This window comes from Coccinella septempunctata, chromosome 6, assembly GCF_907165205.1.
Source record: "Coccinella septempunctata chromosome 6, icCocSept1.1, whole genome shotgun sequence".
Classification (NCBI taxonomy): Eukaryota; Metazoa; Arthropoda; class Insecta; order Coleoptera; family Coccinellidae; genus Coccinella; species Coccinella septempunctata.
Window position 1 is genome coordinate 23,799,362 of NC_058194.1, and position 25,141 is coordinate 23,824,502.

Consider the following 25,141-nt stretch of genomic DNA (forward strand, 5'->3'; position numbering starts at 1 on the left):
ATTTTTTTAATTCCAACCTTAATTTGTCGTGCTAGAATTGGATAGAACTCTTGCTGCTGAGGATGATTTGATCATTTATGGGGTTTTTTCGAGGGTTTTTTATACTAGAGTGTTGAAAAAGTTTGCAATTACAAAAATTGATGACCCTGTAATAGATTTGTTTTTTATTCAGTGAAATAGATGTTCGAATTGAGCACCATAAGTCCATAAGCGACTATACGCATTGTCCCAAGACTGATAATGCTCAGAGAAGATAAGCAGAACACTGAAAATGTTTGTGATGGACTTCAAAATACGTAAAAAAAGGTGAAATTCGAATTCAGTGAGTTAAAGGTTGAACATTTCATCTCTTCAAAAAGGGTGAATAGAAAACCCATCAATGACCAAATCATCCTCAGCCACACAAAAATAAGAGCTGCGTTAATTTAAATTATACTTTACTTGTTACTAGTTCACATCAGTTTCAATTGATTTTGATCTTCAGATTTGTTTAGAAAATTATTTCTTTTGATCTTCTACATAATATCAAGCAACACTGCGCTCTTGTTTCTATGAATTTTACAGGTCAGCTTCGAGGTCAGATATGGAGGTATAAGGAAAATTATACCAAGAATTTCTATATATGTATTATCGAAATTTAGATTTGCGTTATCAAGTTGAGAACTGTACCAAAATAAGAACCGGATGATGCGAAAAAGCAACATGCTGCATCAGCATCAATAAATTCGTTTTTCTCAAAACGCAAAAAACAAAATCGGCAGCAGGCAATTTAAAATATTAATAGTACCCTCTGATTCTAAAAAAATTCGAATATTGTACTATGAAAATTATCTTGAATCACTTCGAAGAAGATAGAAGAATAAAGAAAGTCGTTTTATGTTTCTTTCTTCTTTTTCCACTCATGATCGAATATTCTTCAAAATAAATATGAAACTGCTAGTATAGCTATGTCTTGAACATCTAGAACTCATTTAAAAATCACCAAAGTCCTGATGAATAAGCAATTATTAACCTTTTATAAATTCCGATACCATAAAGAAAAAACATGCTAGGAAACCATCGATATTATATAGGAGTTAATCAACTTATTCGATAATTATCAGTCTTTGAGTATTAATTGGATAATTCTACAGCATCCGACTTGTATAGGTTGGTAATTGGGTTTCTTTCGTACAATACGTTTGATACAGAATAAATTATTCCAAACACGAAGGACTTCTTTTCTTCGATGGGAATAGACTAATGAATAATACCAAAAGATCGAATCGGATTTATAACGACACACATATTGTGAAAGATTAAAGATTGCCTTCACCCTAATTCTATTCAAATATCACAATTCATTGATTGATACGTTTGGCAGGTTGGATATCTCCGATATAAATATATGAAACAGATCATTATCAAAACTCTCAGAAATACAGGCTAAAATTATCATTTTAGTTCTTATCCTCTCGTTCTTACGAAAATTGTTCGAATGCATAATGTTTAAAATCTAAGATCAATCTCAAGCAATAAAGTAATTAATCTTACGAGCATCTAATGCAACTTCCATGTTCGTCAAGCTACACCAAAGGTAAAAAGTTTGTCAACAACTTCAATAATCTACCGACATCGCATTTCTCATTTCCCAGAACTCTTTCATTATTGTTGAATTATTTCACGATTAAACTGCGTTATGAAACATCTCGTGACTCCCAAGTATGCAACTCTTGGACTCAACACAAACAACTTGTGTAATAAGGGACGTATTACCATAAAATCTGGGGCAACCATTCAACAGCTTTTGTGGTATAATATCCATTTTGGATATTGCTGCAAGACTGTTCATAATGAACTTGAACCTGAGCAATATCCGTGAATATCAGTGAAAGAGTGCCTAGAAGTAGAAACATCCATTTATTCATAATGGCTGGGGGTCATAGTGGATTGAGTAATGTTATATTATTTTTAGAATGTGTGATTCATTTGAAGGAATAGTCTTAGCGATAACATCGAAGAACTATCGAGTAGAGCTTCCTCGGGGGAAAAAATATGGCAGCATAGATTGAGGATGAAATAGGTGAACGAAGCCAGATTGACATCGTCCTTATTGTCAGTGACATACAGAGGTCAATAGAGAAGTTTTAACAAATACCTACATTCCATTTTTTTCCAGATTTTTTGTCTATTTTTGTCCCAAATAATTTCGGTAACATCCTAATTTGCGTGAAACTTGGAAAGGTTCATTTAGAAAATCATTCTATTCATCACAAATTCCGATTGAAAATAGTATAAATGATTTATAATTAAGTTGGCCAGAATCGACTGAAACCAGCTTCGCTTCACCTCATTGTCTCATATTTAGACACTCATCAAAATTCATCACACCTCCGAGACTTTCCACCCCATAAAACTGAAATATAGAATATAATATTTTCGGGGCCATTCTATCAGACCTGGGCAAAAAATTCAGGAGATACGTAAACTTCGCAGGTCTCGGAGGAACGGCTAAGTTGATTCAAGAAATTTGCAAGTGAAATGGAACTTGATAGGCTTCCTTCAGGGTTGGATAGAGTTGAAAAGGTGTTAAGGTAGACCTCATCTATTCAGTGAATAAGATGCTGTTCAGAGAATTCTCTATATACATTCAAGTATGAATTGACTCACGGATCTAGAACTTAGCTTTAAGGAAAATGCATAACTGAAAATAATGAAGAATGATAATTATTCAGTCGACTTCGTTATAATTAAATTAGTCAATTACACTAAATTAAACAACCATCATTTTTCCAGTCTTTATCATACTTTGATGACCGGACTGAATTCTCATCATTTTCTACGAAGAATGTAATTTTAAGCATAAAACTAGAATGTCCAAAAAGTTTGACACAGAACCGTTTTTACTACTATGAGAAAAAGGTTAATCCAGAAATTACAAAAAACAAACAAACAAAAACTAAATATTTTTTTGATTTTTGAAGAAAGATAGCCAATTTTCTGACATAAGCCTCAATTCAAATCCAATATATGAGTAAGTTGCATGAAAAAATGTGAAAAAAATAAGATAAATTCAACAAATTCTCGAAAATTTTGTTTTTGAAACGAAAGTGCCAAATAATTATTAACAATTCGAAATTACACTGCTCAAAATATTAAGTGGATTATGGAGATAACCTCCATGAAGTGGATATACGAAAAAATACGAATATTTTTCAAGTTTACATACGTGTATTTTTTTTATCGTCAGTTGTATATAATTGCAAATACTTAATTCTATTTATAACTTTCTTTCTGAATTACAATTGACGGTTTCTGAAATAAATGTGCCTGAAATGAATTTCAAATGATCAGTTTTTAAAATTAAATTGACTTATCTCAATTACATTTGATGCTTTCTGAAATAAATTTGACTAATCTGCAATACGAGGATATATTATATTGAAAAATTCTTAGCCAAACAAATTTCAATGCCAAAATATTTTATTAATCAACATAATCTTCTTTTAATTGGATACATTTATTACAGCGAACCTGCAATGTCTCTAGACCTTAAAAAAAATGTTTCTTCTTGCTCTGCAAACCAGACCTCCACAGCTTTTATTACCTCCTCGTTGGAAGAAAATTTACGACCTTATAAACTTTTTTTCAGTTGAAGAAAGAGATGATAGTCGGATGGAGCCAAATATGGTGAATAAGGGGGGTGTTCTAGTAATTCGAATCCTAAATCACTTTTTGGCATGGAAACATGAGGTTTGTGTGCAGATGCGTTGTCCTGTGAAAATAAAACACCTTTGGATAGCTTTCCGCGTCTTCTCTCTCCAATTTTTTTCCATAGAGTGGTCACTAATATCGAATAGTAATTTCTGGTTACTGTTCTACACTCTTACCCAAAAAATCAATCATGATTACTCCATGCACTGAAAACTTTTCCAGCAGATTTTTGGACAAGAAACTTCTTAGGTCTTGGAGAACCAGAGTGTCGCCATTCCATCGATTGTTGCTTTGTTTCTGGATCGTAGAAATGTACCCAAGTCTCATCCATAGTAACAATTCGGTTTAAGAAGTCTACATCGTTTTCAAATCGAGCACAGATCGAACGCGATCCTTCTACCCTTGCACGCTTTTGGTCAACATACAAACATTTGGGTAGCCATTTTGCAGCAATTTTTCTCATGTCCAAATTGACGTGAACTATATGATGAACGCGTTTGTATGAAATATTCAGTGCTTCAGATACCTGTTTTAGCTCAATTCGACGGTCTGATGAAATCATGTAATGCACTGCATCGATATTTTCGGGGACTGACACAGAAACTGGCCTTCCCGATCGTTCATCATCTTCAATAGAAAATTTACCTCTTTTGAAGCTTGCAGTCGTATACGAAAGACATTGATCATCAAGGGTATTAAGCATATCTTCGTAAACCCCTTTAAATATAGGTACTTGATGTTGGCTCGATATACTCCAATTTTTCGATTTTCACAATTTCGCTGGACATCTTCTTTCTTTTAATTTATTGCGTAATTCTGGTTTACTTTTTTTACCTCAAACTTGACACTGATACTTCTAATGAGTCATTGTTCGATGCTATGATAACGCAATATTTTTTTTATGCATGGATCTGGTCTAGGCTAACTAGATATCAATACATCCTCGTACAAGTGATGAACTGATTATTTCTGAATTACAACTGGAATTTCCATTGTAGCTCCTAAACTAAATTCCTTCCCTATAGGGAAAAAATCTAGATTAGTTATAAAAAAGTCTTAAATTAATGAACACAAATCTTTTCTTCATATTTTACTATTACAATGTATTATTACATACGGTATTTCTATCTGTGAGCGTAATGATCCGTATAAAGCATAATCACCCCCATTACCGGCGATCCTTTTCTCCCTATTATCACGAATAAGATGTTTCCAAATTTCCCACATTCGTTTCCATGAATGTCCCCATCAGACTTGGAAATATGTTAACACAGGCTCCAGGCAACCGTAAAGGATAGGGCGGAGGGGTCATCTGGACGAACTTGAACTTCGTTCCACCCGAGGATATAACCAGGAAGTCCGTCATAAAATGTAAGATAATCGAATTGATCAAATTGTAGATATGGACTTCGTGGTGGATTTCCTCGTCTCTTTTCATTTGGGGTTAAAGTGGAGCTGGCGTTAGCCGCTTTCCCGACTGAAGTAATGTATATTCGTTTCACGAAAATAATCACTTGCGTGGGTTGCAATGCCGCTTATGCTTCCTCGCAATCTGAATGGAAAAGTAATCTTTCTTGTATTTCTGCTCATTCATTCGTGAAGAGCTTTCCAATATTCTAATAGCATGATAAGGAAATTATGTGGGACGAGAAAATGGGGGAAATGAAGATGGGACTAACTTCTAATGTATGGAGTGACACAAACTAGTGGGTGACACAGATTACAGATTCTAACTACGTAGGTAGATACTCTAATAGTGAGTTTATGCAGCGTTCTCAAGAACTTTAAGACCTAAGACTAACTGTTCAACAATAATGATGTAACGAGAGCTTTAATACAAGGAGGGTGGCCTATTAGACGTTTACGGATTGTTCTGAAAATTTGTACGTTTTTACTAGGGTTTCGCTTCTGATCTATCTGAATAAAATATATATTTTCAATGTTTTTCAATGACGTAGCCGCTTATACGAAAAATACTTCAAACTTCGTTATTTCAAATGGGACACCCTATTTAGTATAACTTTATTCGCTTCTCTATCTATCCCCAACTGAGTATTTTCGTTAAGTACTTCCCTATCCTTATCCCTGATACTTTCGGAGATATTAACGGATTTCCGAAAATAATAGCCAAAAACATGGATCCAATGGAAAAGAAATATTTTGGGAAGTTGAATTTTTTAAAATAGGTCACCGAGATCTTCAGGATGAGTTTCGTGATATGCAGGCTGTTCCAAAATTCTCTGTCTTTTCACTGGACACAAAAACAATGCAAAGTTGATTTTTTCAAATGGACACCCTAGATTTATCTGATATTGTCAGAGAAATTCAAAATACGCATCTCAGGATGTACTTGTCATGTTCCTACATGAAACCTCATGGTTTCGAGAATAAAGTCAAATTCCTATGAATGTGAAGGTTTTCAGCGTTCGACTGCTGTTGCCACCGTAGAATTACTGCCACGTTAATTTGTGAAATTCTAAAATCATTGAAAACTCGACTGAAGGTGTTTGCCTCATTCATACAAGGAGTTGTGTTTGTTAGATGAAATTAGCAATGCATTGTGAAAACCCTCACTTTCATAGGATAACTGTTAATATCTCCGAAAATGTAAGGAATAGGTATAGCAGAAACAAAAATACTCAGATAGTGATAGAGGTGCGAATAAAGTTATAACAAATAGGTTATCCCACTTGAAATAGATCAGAAGCGTAAATCCTAGTACCCAAATGTTCGAAACAATGCTATGATCTGTTCTCCGTAAACGTCTAATAGGCCACCCACCGCGAGACAGCCTGTATACAACTATTCCTAAGACCTAAGAACCAAAGATTATAGTCTATATATCTATAATCTTTGCTAAGAACTAATCGTGGATTTACGCAGAGTTCCTAAGACATAAGAAAGGAACCAATATAATTGGTAGACAGTGATCACGTGAAGTCCATCTTCCAATGAGGTTGTTCCTTCCTCTTTGCTTATAAGAAACTTTCCGTAAAGACACTATTAGGTTGGAAAGTACCTACATACTTTTTGTTGTGCAGTGTGAGGCGTATGATGGAGCTTTAAAACGAAACAAAAAGGCGAATGGATCTAAATCCTGAATTGATAGATTCTAGATGCGCAACAGATTGAAACAAATACCGTAGATTCGGGTGACTTGGGATTTTGAAATTCAACTTGTCATATTTCAAATCGGTGACCTATTTTTATGTGAGGTTCTAATATGCTAAATGACTGAGACTATTGATTAGGATATATACCATGCTTCAGAATTAGTATATAAATCAAAAAAAAAATAAAATATACTTGTCCCAAGTCACAACCGAGTTGGGAAGCTTGGGACACAAGTTAAAATCCATTAATTTCACAACTCTCAAATGAAATAGTGACGGTGTATAGTTTTGAAAAATCAGAATTTGTGATTATATAGTTGAAATTCGGTAAGGAAATCAAATTATAAACCCCTATTACAGCGAAAGTAAATATATTGCAACTCAAATTTGGAAAAAACTAAACAAAACAAGGGAACTTTGATTTCTTTCATTTTTTGATGATTTCTTTGTGGAAATAACGTGAATAATAATCCTACGAAAAATCGGCATATTTCCTGCTGCCAATGCGCCGCTTGTATCTATTCGGCATTGTCCCAATTCACCCTATGAAACAACAAAATAAATTAATGAGATCCGTGTTGCCGTTTGATTTGTAAAAAACCTTGTTTCATGACATATCTAATATCCCAATATCCCACGTATCCAGAAAAAAAAATTACACATGCACAAATTAAAACACATGTACATACAGGACACTAGAAAGTATGAGGGCCATAAAAAACGCGCTTTTACTCCCCTGAATTGGTTAATTTTTCCTGTCAATTCAAACGTTCTGGTCACGACAAACTCAACAGAAATCAATTGTTAAACTAAACGAAAAGGCCCTACACTGTCTTTTAAGTTTGTCCCTTCAATCATAAATAGTAAGAAACAAAGAAATCTACAAGGGGGGTAATTGTCCCAAGTTACAGGACTGTCCCAAGCTCGGAACATAGACACAAGAAATGGAAATTAAACATTTGTTGTTGTCTAAAGACTGGAGTGAGATAGTTGCTTAGTGTCGCCTATCACAATTGAAAGTTTACTCTCGTCACGTCAATTTTCCGTAGGTACATAAAGATAGGAGCTATATAAATTTATTTATTTTACGCCACTGCCTAAAGCTGCATTCACAATCAATTCGCGGGCCGAAGTGCACTTCGGCACGAAATTCACTATTCGCAATAATCTTGGAACCAAATACTCAAATGAATCAAAAATGTAACTGATCAAAACATAAGCATCAGCATCATCTATAGCCGGCACGAAATTCCTTGCCGAAGTGATAGTTTGCAACTTGCAAGAAATTTTGTCTTGAATTTCATTGTGAATGGTAACGGAGAACGCCATCTGCTAAGCTTCCGTGCCGAAGTGCACTTCGGCCCGTGAATTGATTGTGAATGTAGCTTTAGTGTCGCGCTAGACAGAGAAGCATCGAATGTTTTTACCACAACAAATACATTCATAGTAAGTCAATGTGCATTCCATGTATTTATATTCGGGTGTCCCAAGTCACCCGAATCTACAGGTAACAAAGTAGATAGCTTAAAATGAAGATTGTAAACAAAGAATAAACTCTAATCTTTGGTTGTAAACGTTCCTAGAATCCTCTTAAACCTGTGATTTCCGACTACCCTATAAAAATAAACGTGGTATCAGACAATCAGAACCGATATCCGATATAGAGATCCGTCGAAACTCCTCACCAAGCGTGTCATAAATCCCTCTCAAGCGACCCAAGTTCAAATAAAACGTGGAGAACGAGTTCAAGTTCAATTATTATTTGTAATCAATGCGAATTATCCCCCTGGGATTTAATGAGCGGCCTGGAACATTTAGGAATTTCGCTTGCTGGGCACCGGACATTAAACAGAACGTGCGTGTGGGAGGGAACTTGCTCAAGTTAATACTTTCGGGGATCTGCCATGTCGTTATATAATCCGATCCGGGCTGGTAGCCTGGTTTACGGCCCTTGAAGCCAAATCTTTTTGGAGTGTCGAGGAAGGTCGAAAATGCTCCTTTATCATTTAATTCTGCTCGAGCAGAATTTTCCCATGTTTGCCGATGACGCACGAAGTGGAGGATGAAGATTTCAACCGAGGTCCTAAGTCCTCATTGAATATCGCGGAGTAAGGGCTTAGGGGTAGGTTTTCAAAAATTGTATGGTTAAACGCAGGGAAAAAATTAAGGATTTTTCAGATCTGAATTCATTTTTCGAGCTTTAATATTTATATTCAAAATAAGGAGAATCATAGGGAGGTACTCAAAGCCTGCAAAAAATGTCAGATTTCAACAAACTTTTTCATCTCATCCACAATAGATAACCAGAACATTGAAGGAGAAGAATTGAGTTCTAAATCAGATGGTTGAATTCCTTGGATTATTGTTCGAAACTCCCAAACTTCCTTGAAAGATGAAAAATTGTGATTGAATGGAGGCAGTCTTGAAAGCATCTGCGGAAGTAGGAAAAACCTTGCGGAAGGACCCTTACTCGAAAAAAAAATCGATTAGATATCATATGGATTCTCTCACCATGAGAATGGTGGGTAAAGAGTTTCCTACGTGTGTCGTGTGTTGTCCTTTACTCTGCAAGATTAACTACAAGTGAACAGAATACGTTCAACAGAGTGGCATCAGAGTAGGCCAGTTATCAGAACCAAATCAAACCAGTTTCATACTCGTAATCAAATTTAAAATCCTCCAATTTGAAATAAGCTTCCTTCAGTCCGACTGAAAAAGACATTAAATAGAGCTTTGAGCTCAAAGTCACTCTTAATTTGGGTATGAAACTGGCTGTATGTTTATAGAGCTAGGCCAATTATTTGCCAGATGCAGATAATCTTTGACTTGTACCTAGTCGTTAGTCGTTAGAATCCAAGTTCTCCAAAATCATCAGGTTACTGATGCAATACATGTTCTTCTTTTTCTGTAGTGCCTAGATAGACAAGCCTGAGCACACATTTCAATTACGATTATTTCAGCGGGTTTTTCAGCAGGCAGTTATTTATTTTTTTTCACCTTACATACCCTTCCTATGGAATAGTTCTTCCATATATAAATAATAGTGCTGTTGTCCAGAGAAAGGGAAATAAATAGTTTCAGGGCAAAATCTAGTTTTAGCCACTTTTTATGATATTTGCTTTCATCTGCCTCTTATTGTTAAAATTTTCGATTTTCTTTTAAAAACGAGTTCGTATGAATTCTCTTTTCCTCCTAAAACAGACAGAAGTTTTCCTTTTTGAGAGGAAGAATTGAAGATTCAGATTACGCTGAAAAAGGTTCACTGAAATTTTTAAATACATCGAATCCTAAAATTGAAAGAAATATTCAAAATCTGTGCACAGACGTAGAAATATGAAGTTTAACTCCAAGTTTTCATTGCGAGCCTTTGCCCGTTGATATTAGAACGAAAAGCACCCCAAGAATAACATTGTGGTCGTGTTGAAAAATAAGGTTATTCATGAAGAATGCGAAAAATGGAAGTCGAAAATAAGTGCCATTGAAATTCAAATAACCCGAATTAACTACAGAATATTCAACGCCTCTGGCGTCCATGATATCTAATCGATTTTTCTTTTCGAGTTAGGGTCCTTCCGCAAGATTTTTCTTACTTCCGCAGTTCCTGAAGACGATGCTGAAGGCTCTCAAGATTGCCTCCATTCAATCACAATTTTTCATCTTTCAACAAAGTTTGGGAGTTTCGAACAATAATCCAAGGAATTCGGGCATCTAATTTAGAACCCAATTCTTCTCCTTCAATGGTCTGGTTATCCAAATCTACTTTACGAGCATTCACAATTTGAATGTGAATAAAAAACATTACGCCCATTTGGTTTTCAGTGTATATTATTCAAATTACAAAAAGTTCCTTTTCCACGAGGTTGTATTGTATAAGTATGTACTATAAAAAGTATTTTATATTCTGAACATGTCTTACAGCAATCCAAGATTCAAACATTAATCACTGCACAACATTCATATTTTTTAGTTTTCTATAATATTCACGACGATTTTTTATTTCAGGTTCCTGGCGATATGGTGGCCAATGAAATGTCAGATAACTAAGAGAAGAGCGAGGTTCATGATACTCCTGATTTGGTTCATAGCGCTCACAACAACCATACCATGGGCAATTTTTTTCGATCTCGTCGTCATCTTCAGCGATGCGCCAGATGTCCAACTCTGTATCGAAGTGTGGCCAGATGCAATGGATGGGGCCCTATATTTTCTTGTAGCAAACATGATGTTCTGCTATATATTGCCTATGATTCTGATCACCATGTGCTACGTCCTGATCTGGATAAAGGTGTGGAGGAGAGATATACCAACTGATACCAAAGACGCTCAAATGGAGAGGATGCAACAGAAATCGAAAGTTAAAGTTGTCAAGATGCTGGTAGTCGTTGTTATATTGTTTGTTGTGTCCTGGCTACCGCTATACGTAATTTTCGCTAGGATTAAGTTAGGGGGTGACATTGAACCTTGGGAAGAAGAAGTTTTACCAATCGCCACACCAATAGCGCAGTGGTTAGGCGCCTCCAACTCCTGTATCAATCCTATCCTATATGCCTTCTTCAACAAGAAATACAGACGAGGGTTCATTGCAATAATAAAGAGTAGAAAATGCTGTGGGAGGCTGAGATATTACGAGACTGTAGCCATGATGTCCTCCTCGACATCCATGAGAAAATCGTCCCATTTTTACAATAACAACTCCACCAAACGAATTCAAATGAACGAAAATAATGCGGTAGCCTATATTTTCAACGACACAGGGGTCTAGAGTCCTGGAAATGGACGCCCTTGCGGTGGATGGTTCAATTGTCGACAATTTATTGTCATTTTCTACCCGATTTAAATCGGGATTGGGAGATACTCAGTGTTTGTCTAAACTGACAAGATAGTCAGTATCTTTAAGTGTATGTATAGATAGATTGAAAAATTAAGACGGAATGATTCGTATTGGAGATTGCACAATATTTTCTTATGGGACTAAAAGGCAGAATTGTTAATGTATGTATTATTTAACTGAGACTATCTCTTGTTGTAGCTGTACAAGGTAGAGTTAATTTTAATTTTTATTAGTAAGAACTCAATTGTATGTGATTGTGCTTAAGGATTTTAATTGAGAGCAGATAGTTGATTGTTTAAGTTAGTTTGGATGTCTAATTATAAGGTTTCAAAGCGAAACAGTTAGCTGCGTTCATCAAAATAGTACTGAAAATATTGAGTATTGATGAACGATTATTGCGTTGCACTCTTACATCGCCATCAAAATATCATCCTGAATATAAAATAGTTCTTCCGTGAAAAAATGGAAGAAGAGGCCCTAAGAAAGATTCGATTTCCAGTTCTCTCATCGTCGTTTTATCTTTTTATCAGAATGGAATCAATCGACCAATTCATAAAAGCGAATATGCACTGCAAATTTTTCTGTGATCCTATATGCTTCTCAAAATAATGAAAAGTTCTTCACATTGATCCAATAAGAACTGCTGAAGACCATATCGGATATTCCGATTTTTATCACTGATTTTTACAGGGTCTATTCTCTTAAGAGTAGTGTTTAAGTACTAGAATAAAAAAGAGAGATCAAAACATTATAGAGGATTCATTTCTCACACAGCGAGAAGGTAACTAGATGGATTGAGGAATCTCATAAAGTCATGTTCAAAATTATCGCAATAAATATGAATATCATATATTTTCACTGAATTGGAACTGAATCATCGATTGAAGAATATAAATAAAGGTACTTCCTGGAGTGTTATGGTATGTGATTGGCTGCAATTCAAATCGAAGGGATAATATTACAACAAAATTAAACATTCAGTTGAAAAAAAATCAAACTCACCTAAATGTTCTATCAATCAACGTGTATAGCATCACGAAAAAACCCACAATTAGACAAAAAGCCTAAGATAGAATTTGGAGCACTAGAATATTCCTTTCAATTTTGCTCTTTATTTGAGGGAGGGTTCCTGAAAAGCAATTTTTATATTTTTCTTCGAAACCAGAAAACTGGAAGAATTGAAATTGAACAGACATTTTGAGAGGGGAAAAGCCTATACGACTAACGCTATACCAGTTGATATTTTTTTTCTCGAAAACCGTTACTTTAGGCAAGACATTACACGAGACTTCATTTTTCCAAAAATAATCAATGGTAAGATTTGAATAAGTAAAAAGTGCGAAATAAAATAATAGAGGTGGCTTTTTCTACCGCTAGTAATTATGAGGATCGTCGCCAAATTTTAATTGCCTTCTTGCTTCCAAAGAATATGTCAGCTCAATTTCATCTCTGTCAGAATTCTGGTTTCGAAGAAAATAATTAAAAACTGATGCTTTTCAGGTGGCATCTTATAGGAAGCTGTATCCAAGCAGGAGCTTATATGAAGGACCCACACTATTTTTTGACAAGAAAGCACCTCTTGAATTTTTTCGCAACTATATATATAGTTGCAAATGAATATTTTCATTCATTCATTCATTCATTCACGCTCTGTATAAAAGCTCTATTATGATTTTCCACAGTAAAAGTCAGTGTGTTATCTTGAATACCTAAATGAACTTGGTAAATGTGGGCGATAACTTTGAACACGAATTTATGACAGGCAGGAACATTTGCACTGCTCAGACACATTGAACTTTTTTCGGTTCATATCATTGCAGGTTGGAAATCGAAACTTGACGTAGGTTATGTACTCTTCTACTTTATTATGCTTACAAGTGCCTCCCTACACTGAGCTACTACAGTGTTCCAGTTCCAGTGCCTCCTTTACGGGAAAGGGTAATTTGGTTTTCTGAATAAAAAAGTTTAAAGTTACATTCTCTGGCTAGTTTTGAGTGGCTGAAATGGTGTAACTGTTTGTAGCTCCGTGTGCCTGAGGCCTTAATAGTTTGGCTTATGTTTCTTTCGCACCTTCTGATTCCTTATATCAACGAAAACGAAGAATAAGCAGAAACCGTGGAGCAGAAATCGAATCAATATTCTTCATTGGATTCCGTTGAAATAAATAAAGAAATTGACTCAACATAATGAGTAACCCCTATAGTGTCTTAAAGAATGCAAAATATGTACTCATCATTAATTATCTGCAATTTATGTATCGAATGAAATGAGCTAGCACTCATCTCAAGAAATTATTTCAAAATCTTCGCAAAAGGCCTACTTTCCAGATTAAAAAAATGATATTAATTAGTGTAATGAAAGTGAAATAATGGAGGAGATTCCACTTTGCTTACAAGCGCTTACAAAACTTGTAGGTTTGTAATACTGCCCTTAGACAAATATCACTGTACCTACCTACGTTTTAGGTACAAATACAATAATGAATAAGTTCATTTTGAACTCCAACAACCTGTTAATATTTAACAGCGTTTATATAAAAGAGGATAACATTGGAATTAATTCTGTGACAAATGATGGAGTGATTGGTTATATAGGTGAACCTTTGCTGAACAAATTGTTACAAATGGGTAATCTTACACTTTTATGTTATTCTAAACATTCATTGATTGTTCGCAATTAATCTTGAGATCTTTCAGTTTATTATTTCTTCACGACCTCTATTGCTCTTCTATTCTATCAGAATTGATAGAATACATGAATTTTATCGATTAAAAATACAATGAAAAGTTGTTCTCAGAAAATCTACTTCTATAAAGAGTGTGAAACTACGATTTCCTCCATAAATTGACTTGTTTTAATGAATAGTAAAATGAAATATTAATGGAATCAACAATTCCGAAGGAATTGTTGATTCCATTAATATTTCATTCTTCCGATGCGTCCGGTTAGGCGCTTGGAGTACTGTATATCTTTTTATACAGTATTCCTTCTTTCTGTATTGAATAGTAAAATGTTGATTATTGTTTAACTCATCTTCTCAGATTTTCAACTATAAATGCAATAGTGGAAAATTTCTTATCGTTCTATTCAAATATTCTTCAACTTGGTACTAATATGCAACAAGTACTGATTTTCAAAAAATTCTGTCCATGAAAATCGTACATCTTTGATTGTAAAAGTTGCATTCCTTTATGGTAGAGCAATATGAAATTGCACTCGTGTGGGAAACAGTACTTACCTATATCATCATTTTGTGGTCTTCTCATATTTTCTTGTTCATAATTCTGGGGATAAAAGTGTAGGTACTTAATTATACCATCATCTCTCTCATCCCCCTAACTTTTCCCCTGGACCATGTATTGGGTATAAAGATATATAGCAGGTATCTTTATAAGAATCATAATGGTCAATAACTCCAGCCATTATTCGATTTTTAAATTTTTGCTGTGATTACTTTTTTTTGCCTTGTGGATGTTTGTGAAATTATTATGGTCAGGAATAGAATAGAATTGTCCATTTCATGTTCGAATGATGCTAGTTTTTTATTCTCATTCATTGTTCTGTTCAGATAAATGTCCGAAACTATAAAAATAATAAGTGTATAGTTATATGGGTATATTTTATGATAGCAAAAAATACATACACACAATTGAAATAATACTATTGATAAAATTTTGCTTCTGTTATGAAAAATATCGTGAATTACTACCATAGATTTCAAAACATTTTCAGTAGGAGAATTTTGAATATGTTCGGATTAACGCATATAGGTACCGATCTTTCATGCAAGAAAAATATAGTTCAATCCACATATTACATTTTGTGTTTCTGAGGTGCATCAGATGTAAAGGCAAGTCCAGGAAAATACCTAGATCGAAACAAATCCACAAATCTGTAAAAAAAGCACTGGTCTCTGCGATGGCTTTTATTCATGAAAAATCAATAATACAGTTACAATTTCAACATGCACTCACAACACACAGAATTCTTTGTATAAGTACAAATTTGGCCATAATTTTTCCGAATAGAGAAAACTCAAAATTTTTCATTTCTGAACTTGAATCAAATACCTAATTGCGTAGCAAGGAATCTTGATTATATTTATATAGCTATAACATATAAGATTTCGATTTAATTGCAAATAATAAAGTTGCTTCAATCTGTTCATTATGCTCCTATTATTATTGGATTTTTTTGTGCATGTAAACTAGCCAAGGTACTATTTTTTCATCGAATTCGAATATGACCTGTACACAGCATTGTTGAAGTATTGTGATATAAGTGATAATATGAAGTATATCATTTGTAAAGTGGGATAAAAAGATGAATATTTTGATATTATCAAATAAGGAAAATCTATATATATACTCGCTTATTTATTTACTAAAAAGTATTCTGATCATCTATTCTCCATTTGTGAAATTTTAACTTGACTCTAGTTGTGCTCCAGGTTGTCTATTCCGGTATATCCTTGTATCTTTCAAAATATACCTCAGTTACCTCAGTACATATCATACCATGCAATAATATATTGAGAAGCATAATTCAACTGAGGCCATTCTTGAAAATTCTATTTTGATCGTCACGTTCTGATAGCAATCATTGCGTTCACACTATGATTTTTTTTATATAAAGTTAGAATGAATCAACGTTGCAAAGAAATTATTTACCAAGTGTACGAAATTTAGTTTACATTATAATTTTTCACAATGAAATGAGTGTATGAATTATTGACAATTATGAAACATTTCACTTTATTTATTATTTCTAAATCCAAAACGAATTGGAAATTCGATACGATACGAAAAGTACCAATGGAATAGACTTTACGGTCGATCAAAAAATCAGGAGCATACAATCTTGATGAAAAGAATCAATGATACAGTCTATTTTTTTCAGCACAACTCTTGCCTATAATGTAAATGATTGTCGGAATATTCTGAGGAAGTTTTATCGATTTTCATGTAGGTAAGAATATATATGAAGACATATGAAATAGAAAACTGTGGCAGAAAAGTTAATTTATGATTAACGAAATATTATCCTTATATGAATGTATGAAATGTATGAGAAATAAAATTCGAGATCAATAAATGACTTAAGAAACCTTTAACTTTTTTTACCGATATATACCTACCTACCTACTAGGTCGCGTCATGTGCTATAAACTCACATTGACTTTAATAATAATGGAATGATCACGCCTAAAAGCAATGAATACAATAATAGGGATAAATTCAGATGCATACCACCCGCCGATATGAATATCAACAAGTGTTATGATCTGAATTGAACTAGCCAATTTGCCATCGTCAAGGTCCCAAATGGAGTACGCCCCATCGAAGAAAAGCAGATGCTGACCATGGTTTCGGTCTCATTTGACGTCATCAGAGCAACATAGCATTTTTCTCCGATGGAGAACGTTTGGAATTGATGGAACCTTATTCAATATTGGCACGCGCTACTGGGTACTATACATTTACCCAGAGCGCCACCCAATATGAAATGAATTGACTGTAATGTTATACAGTGTGGCCCAATAGAAACCGAAGAAAGCCTTGATATAAGATATTTGAGGGAATGAAAATAAAAGAAGTCAAATGAAATAAAATTTTATTATTCACAAAATACGCTACAAAACAAGATTATCCTGGTGAAGTTCAATTCTTCCATCAATTATCGTCATTTCTATCGAAGTTTGTATCCTCGATCACTTCAGGGGTGACTGTATTATTCTCAATCTGTCCTACATTTTCCTGAATTGGTTGCTCTGGCTCCTGCCTATTAGCTAGTGGTTGCTCGGGCACCTGTCTATTTGCTAGTGCTTGCTCGTAAAGCTCTCTTATCTGGTCTTGAAGTGAGCTATACTTAAGTTGAAGAGCCTTCTCTCGTTCTACTTGCCTGTTAACATCTTCTGTCAAACTCTGAAACAAATAAGAGCGATTTAAACAACCTTATTCTTAACCTGCGGAGCTTAAAGACGTTTTTTATGCGCCCCAGTTAGATTCCGAAAAAAAAAGGTGTCACGAAATCCGTCTTGGAGAACGTAGACTCAGAATCCTTTGAAAAAATTCTGTGTTTAGGTGTATAATGCTTTGTTCTGGGCAAGTCGCAATTTTGAAGCTATCTGCTCAATATCTGCAGGATTACTTGTACAATTTTAGTGAAAATTGAAAACGCAGTTTTTGTTAGTTTAGTAGGTACTCACCTGCACCCTTTTCGCCATTGCAACTTTTTCCTGTTCTGCCAGTAATTTCAAAGAATTGAGTTCTAATTCCAGCTGATCCGCTTGTTCGTTCAATTCTTGTATATTGCCAACCATTTTCTGAGCCTTATTCTGATAACCTGCAGTTAAAATCTTTATCTTCTTTTCCAGCTTTGCCGCTTTCTTAGCTTCTCTAGCCATATGCATTCTGTTTTGTTCGAATCTTTTTTGGAGAGACTCAAGCCGATCTTTCTTACTCGCTAAATTCGCCCTGGTGTATCTCTGTTGATTTGGAAGAAACAGAACTTGCCCTAAGCATTCTTCCCAAACTTGAGAATAGGCTGAAATAAAATCAAGCAACAATTGATTAATCAGTTCACAGCAATAATACAAACACACAAGCAAAACTTGATCTAACCCTACCTTCTAAAGACAAATCTCCATGATTCATTCCTTTCTTCACAATATCCATCTCATCCTTTATCATCTTCCTGGCCACTTCTAAATCATCTTCCTTGATTTTTTCATAAGGGTGTTGATCTAGAAAAGCAAGTTGTTCATTGGTAGGCGTTTTTTTTTTGCCCTGTACCATTTGCGGGTTATGCAAATTGTCGTATATCATCATGGTGGCCATTTCCACTTTTATGAGTTCCTCCGCCTTCTGCATTTCCGTTAAACCGTACATTTCCTGTGGCGGTCTCAACACAGACAAATTCACATCGAAAGGTCGAGGCAGATTCCTTTGAATCACCTGCGATCTCATCTTCAGCTCTTTCTCTGCTTTGGCTCGCAACTCCGCCTGGAGCTTTTCGTCCACATCCGCTTGATCCTCAACTGTACTGACCGTTTGTTCTTCACTCTGATTTGATTCTTCGAGTTCCGGAACCACTATTTCATAATCGTTTTTAGGCTGGGGTAAGCCACTTAGACTCGCTCTCAACTGTTCCTTAGCTCCCAAAAAGTTGTTTATGGGAGTTCCTAAAGTGTTGGCATTCAGGTTTAACCTGTCTCGCAAAACTGGAGTCCCCAACGAAGGATCATTTTTATTCTGTGGAGTGGCAAATTCAGAGTTAGTGTTACTTCTCACCGATGCCAAGGGAGTTGACAAAACTGTATTTGGCGTGGCTATCTGTTGATTTTGTGGCATCACCGATGAGAAGTCAGTATCATGAAGTGGAGTGTTTAAGCCTCCTTTTAATGGAGTATCTACATGAGAAAGAGCCATCAAATTTTGTGCTTCCTGCATTATCCTATCGTTCTGAGACATTGGCGTTCGGGGGGTTGCGGCCGCTGTAGGAGTCATTGAATAATTATTCATCAGCAAGTCAGTAGTTTCGACACCGCTCTCACTAGCTACTTCTTTAGCCAATTCATTGGCTCTTCCTAATTTTACAACTTGTTGAAGTTCGCTGTCACTAATTTGGGGTTCTGGGAGAACCAATTTGGATCTTTTTTTCGCTGGAGCATCATTTTTGAATATTTCGTTCGGAATATTATCCTTTTTCCGTTTCATCTCATTCCTATCCTTTCTTCTGTCATTCTAAAAAAAATGTATATACAAGGGGTGGAATTGGATCCGTTACCTGCCAGATCATGCTACTTTATTGTTAGAACTTTAAAGCGCTTACTGGCATCAAATAAAAGATCCATCGGTTTGTGGACATTCTCCATCAAGGTGAGAGTTATTTTGCTCTGATAGGGTCAAACAAGACCTGGTCAGAATTTACTCTTCCTAAATGGAGAAGTCTTATCATTGACCCTCCAATTGAAGTGTATAAATTTAAAAGACCACAAAAAAACTATACCTCATCATTGTCGTTCATTTTATTGAAATCTGGACCGATTGGATCGATCGTCTCTTTTGAAGTATCATAAAATCCAATAGCTGGCAGTTTTTCAAAGGGAATTTCTGCATTGTAGTCAATACCCCTCTTTTTTTTAGGCCTGGAAGAAACTTCAATTCCCGCTGCTCTAAGTTCCCTCTTTTTTTGCAAGGCTGCCAGTCGTCTGGCTTCTTCAAGTTGCTTCTCTCTTGCTTTCCTTTTGGCTTTCTTTCCTTGAGTGTTGGCTAACCTAGCTCGTGCTTCAGACAACATTTCCAGCTCTAGAAAAAAATTGAAGAATATAGAAAAAGCATTGTTGACTGAAATAACTCACCATCTTCGTCCATATCTTTAGGATCTGGTCTAGCTGGTTTTGTTTCAGGATTTGGATCAATTTCACCTGGTTTGAGCTTTCTGGGATCATCATTAGCATATTCACCTTCTTCCCTTCGCTGAGCCTGATCACTGAAATATTATTTGGTTCAAAGTGTTTTTGAAACTATAGAAATAAACACAACAAAGATTGAACCAAACAATGTCACACCACTTACAGCAGATATTCATATCTTTCAAGACATTGAGCCGCTGTTCTTCCAATAATTGGTGCAATAGTTCTCCACTGAGTTGGCATCAATTTTGCTAAGTGCAGTAATTTTTCATCTTCGACTCTTGACCATTCAGTCTTTTTGATACTTGGATCCAACCATTCATACCAACGTGCCTTACATTGTTTTGCTGACTTTCGATGTAGTAGTGAAGCAATACGTGACCACTGGTTTTTGCCATATTTCATAACAGCTGCTTTGAGAATTTCATCCTAAGGTAAGAAATTCATAATGAAAGTACTGTATGATGAATTTTACAAGAACTGAGAATATTTTTCCAAGTAGCTACTTGAAAGACTTTATAGTGTGATCTCCAACCTAGTATGTAATATTACTTACTTCTGTATTTCTCCACACCCCCCCTTTTATCATTACCCTCGGCATCTTGGAGCTTTTTGTGACAAAAGTTAGTTCAGAATGGAATAACAAAATTCACAATTCAAAAAAATTTACGTCAAATCAAAACCCGGTCAACATAACTCAAAAATTTGACAACTTTGACAACTGTAATCTGTGACCACAGACAACAGCTGTGACAACTGACAACTTGAGATCACCAATCACTAACCCCGTTGCCCATTGCTCGTTGCTATTCGGTAGGGATGTGATAACTGATAAGCGATATTTTCACACCTAGCACCTAGTTTTTTCAGGAAGACAAACTGAAGTTGCAAGTTGCTATATTGCGCTCCTGATTTTTGTTCAAAGGGTATATTGAAGGTAATATACCATAATATGGTAGTATGAAAAATTCAAAAACAAATTGAAGCGATCCCCGTTGCCAATGTTGTTATCCCCATTTATCGATAGGTGATATCAAATTGGTCGACTGTGATTCATCGATTATGCGAATGTGCGATATGGGATGTTTTGTCGATATCGATCGACAATAACAGAACGATGTGAGCAAAAGTCCGAGTTCGAATTGTGAATTGTCTAGTTGTAGAGGTTAAAAGTTATTTAAAATTCCTCTGAAAATAGTTAAATTCTATTCTATTATGGTAAATCGAAGCAAAAAATGGCTGTAGATTTCAATATTGAAATAAGAAAAAAACAATTGGAAAGTTTGGATCAGTTCGTAGCCAGTTCTAGGGAGAAGGTTCAATCAATTCTTGAAAGTTTGGGCTGGTCAGTTGAAAAAATTCAGGAAGTAAGTGTTTCGTTATTTTGTTAGTGAAAGTCCTTCCTAAAATAATTTTTGTACAGGAACAAAGGCTCTTCGTTAAGTGCCCTCATAATGATTGTCATAAAGTACCTGCAGAAAAACTTGAAGATCATACAGATAAATGTAAAATCACAAGTTCTGGTTATGATTTACAAGAAGAATTCATGTCTGAATCGTTTAAACTTTCTGAAGAGAGCAGTATCAAAATTGGTAAATACGGTGTTGCCTTTATGAGGACAATTTATTTGAATTTTTTTAATTTCTAGGTACCGATAAGAAAGTAGAACTACTATGCCAAGCCTTCTCACAGAAACCCTATTTTCAAACAGGTTTGTTCCTTTCAATTGCCAATTATTTAAAGTAATAAGGAGTCTTTTTCAGAAAGTTTTTTTCTGCTATCAAGGATATTGAAAATTATAAAAATCTCAAACATACTTTTATATATCCTTTTCAAATATCCTTTTTCGGTATCCTTTTGACTTAAATTTCATTTCAATTTGGCGTTTATATCTCAATATTTTACCTGAGCTTGAATCGGCCAGGTTTGATCATGATTTAAAACCTAGAGATTGAATTCAGGGTAATTTTAAAGCCTATAGGGTTAGCACCTTGCAATGTTTTCAGGTAAGACATAATGTGAGAATGTGGTGATATTTTAGTATGAACAAGTAGGATATGTTAGAAGAAATTTTGAGTTATCAATTTTGACAAATAATTTCAATTACACCGTAGTTGTTTGTTCATCAGTGAGAAATGATGCACAAATTCAAAGGGTTTTATATTATACCCCAAACGCTCATTTCAAATGTTTCAGAACAATATTCTGGATATTTTCAATTGAATTTATTATGGGTGATTTAAAAAAATTCCCTGTAGTTGAAAGATTAAACCTGTAAATATTGCAACTGAGTGTTTACCCATAAAAGTGGCATTGTTCCAACCAGTTCCATGAATGCATGGTTATTAGGAAATCATGTTGAAGCATGATTTATGGAGCTCTAAGGGGAACTAAAAATTTGATAAGTTGGTTTAGACGTAACAGTTTCTGTCTTATCACAATAAATATAATACATTTTGATATTGACTTTTTCATTATCTCATCTCTTGAAAAACAATGAAAGTGGTTTTTGGAGCTGAACGACTCAAAAGCATTGTGAAAATTCAAACCAGATCTAAAATTGTTGCCCTTTCTATCTTTCTTGCAGCATGGAATGGAAAAGATCCAGATCCTCTGACCTACAGCCGTTTAGTTTCAACATTCTCAAGTGATGAACGTTTAGTTTTATATGATTACTGTATAGCTAATACCAGAGGACCCCCTGAGCTTCCAGAATTTGATACGTTAGTATTCAAACTTCATTTGGTTTGCAATAAGTAGAAATTATCACTCTCAGTTTTGGCCTATGATCTTTTACTTAATGCAAAATATTGCATAGATGCTTCAACAGGTATAAAGTATCTCTTCACAAACCTTTTAGGGCTTTCACTCCCAATCTCTGAAACAAAATCAATTAAAAATGAAATCAACGATTTGCTCCTGCGTAAATTCTTGCACTAATTTGTCAGGAGCAAATTAACACGTTGACTGTCCCATGAGTCACATATGATACATAAAAATTTTCGCCAGGAGTCCATGAGTCGTATGTGATTCATTGATTCATTTGACGTTCAAGATAAATATGGTTACTTTTCATGAACGCTGCAGTTTGGTCGGTTCATATGGGCTTAACGTCTTGTAGAAATATGTATTGATAGCCTCAATCATAATTAATCATACGTGATTCAAGAAACGTCAGCATCAAGCTTTCCATTGGACTTGAAGATTTTGAACAAGAACACTTCCTTAAATGGCTGCAGAATTAATTTTTCATAGAATATATATTTTATCACTCAAAAGTAACCCTTCTCTTTGGATAAATGTGTTGGACGTGGGGGGTGAAAAAAAAATTAGAATGGGGACAGTCAACGTGTTAACTAGAAAAAATTGTTGCCTGACAATGAACTCAAAATAAATAACGTTGAAATTATAATTCTTCGGTATAAAGTACAACTTCAGTAGTTGAGACGGTCTCTTTACCAGACACTCCAGTAATCCAGACACTGCTAAGATTCAGGCATTTTGAAATTTTTACCTCCCAAATCCGGGCGCGAAAATATTCATATGCGAAACAATATAATTTTCTTATCTGAACAAGTAAAAAGCAGTTCCATGGCGATTGGAATCTTTCTTTCTGCATTTGGTTTCACTTACTTACTTTCACTTACACTCGCTGAAAGGCCCAAAATGTACCTCCATACTGGAAAAAGTACTACTTACACATCAGAATTCTTTTTATGTGAGTTTTGATTGGTAAACCTTGTTTTTGAACAATTTCAAGTTGTTTTATTTCAAAAATTCAAAAAATTATCTATTGATATGGTGGATCTACCTGCTTTCTGGTAATCAACTGATCTATTTTCAAATTGAACAATAGCGATTTTTCCTTATTCAAAATTTAATTTTCCAGTTCTACTGTCACGAAAGAGAAGGGAGATTCTTCATTCACAAAAGAAGCTTTAATGTCTTTTGAAAGAGACATTAAAAGAAGAAGTGTTAAGTACAAACCAATTCATACTAATCACAAAAATTACAAAGAAGTCCTGAGGGAAGTAATTAATTCCCAAATGCAGCAATATAATGATTGGTTGGAAAATGTTAGTGGTAATAGAAGAATGTATACGTCAGAAAATTTTCATAAAGAGGGATATCTTGAAGATGGGGGAGAATCTGAAAATCAAGAAAAATCTCAAGAATTTGTTGAAAGACCCTATTCTTCCATCAGTAAATTCAGCCACAACTCTTCTGGATCACCTGGTATAAAACATGGTATTTCAAGGACACACACTGATTCCCATTTTAAATTAGACGATGGTGTGAAATCCCATTACGATAAAGAATATAACTCCAACTTCCCCAATCAAAGTTCTAAAAGTAGATACAAATATACTCATCATGATGAAGACTCACAAGAATCAAACAGTGTTAGTAAAGTTTCATCTATTGACATGGACAGCCCCTGTGAGAATTATGAGAACATCCCAAGAACTCATTCAAGAGAATCATCTATTCATAGTTCTCACAAGTATAAAGATAAAGATTCAAGATATAGAGAGAGCAGACGACACAAATCCAGAAGTGATAGAAAATGGAAAAAAAGAGATCATAGTAGCGGAAGTAGTAGACATAGCTCAAGGAGCCACAGATCTAAAGAAGACAGATCCCACAGACGCCTTTCTAGAGATAAAGCCAGAAAACATAAAGACTATCATAGGGATACATAGTATTTTTTTAATGTATTTTATCTTGTTCAAAAGTTATTTAATAAAACTTTAGTTTTCATTTTATTTTCCATTCTTTCAATTTTATATAAAACTAGCTTTACCTACCCTTACAACTCCTTAAGACGCAAGCTTGCTGGAGAAGAAGAATTTGAAAGTATTTCATGCTTAAGAGGGGTCTACACCGTTTTAGTGGTCAGTTCAAAAAGAAAAAATTTATATCTTACGCCAGAAACTATTAATTCATATGGGGTTTTCTTTATAATTCAATTCAATCAGTTCGTCATCTCGGAAAGTCAGAAATTTTTTTATTCGTCAAACGGAAAAAAAAATAATTTTTGTTTTCATTGAAGATCAGTTCATTCATGTTATTAACTTTCCGAGGTGC

The 25,141-nt window shown here is 34.8% G+C and overlaps 3 protein-coding genes across 3 annotated transcripts in view; 2 read left to right on the plus strand and 1 right to left on the minus strand.

Moving 5' to 3' along the window:
• Window positions 1-12,493, plus strand: part of LOC123315653 (neuropeptide SIFamide receptor-like) — a 110,744-nt gene extending 98,251 nt beyond the window's left edge. The window contains exon 3 of the mRNA XM_044901448.1: window positions 10,809-12,493. Within this exon, the coding sequence (XP_044757383.1) occupies window positions 10,809-11,568 (760 nt within the window). The 3' untranslated portion in view covers window positions 11,569-12,493. The remainder of the gene's footprint in view (window positions 1-10,808) is intronic.
• Window positions 12,494-17,236: 4,743 nt separating this feature from the next.
• Window positions 17,237-20,776, minus strand: LOC123315466 (cell division cycle 5-like protein). The gene is made up of 7 exons (XM_044901158.1): window positions 20,610-20,776; window positions 20,217-20,482; window positions 20,000-20,130; window positions 19,648-19,946; window positions 18,266-19,382; window positions 17,846-18,183; window positions 17,237-17,561 (listed from the first exon to the last, which is right to left on the minus strand). Exons 1-7 carry the CDS (start codon window positions 20,652-20,654, stop codon window positions 17,310-17,312), a joined length of 2,448 nt encoding a protein of 815 aa, XP_044757093.1. The 5' UTR covers window positions 20,655-20,776; the 3' UTR covers window positions 17,237-17,309.
• A 381-nt stretch (window positions 20,777-21,157) lies between these two features.
• On the plus strand, window positions 21,158-24,819 carry LOC123314965 (uncharacterized protein DDB_G0283697-like). The gene is made up of 5 exons (XM_044900457.1): window positions 21,158-21,420; window positions 21,477-21,645; window positions 21,702-21,764; window positions 22,641-22,776; window positions 23,943-24,819. The coding sequence occupies exons 1-5, from the start codon at window positions 21,289-21,291 to the stop codon at window positions 24,754-24,756; spliced, it is 1,314 nt and encodes a 437-aa protein (XP_044756392.1). The 5' UTR covers window positions 21,158-21,288; the 3' UTR covers window positions 24,757-24,819.
• The last annotated feature ends 322 nt before the right edge of the window (window positions 24,820-25,141 follow it).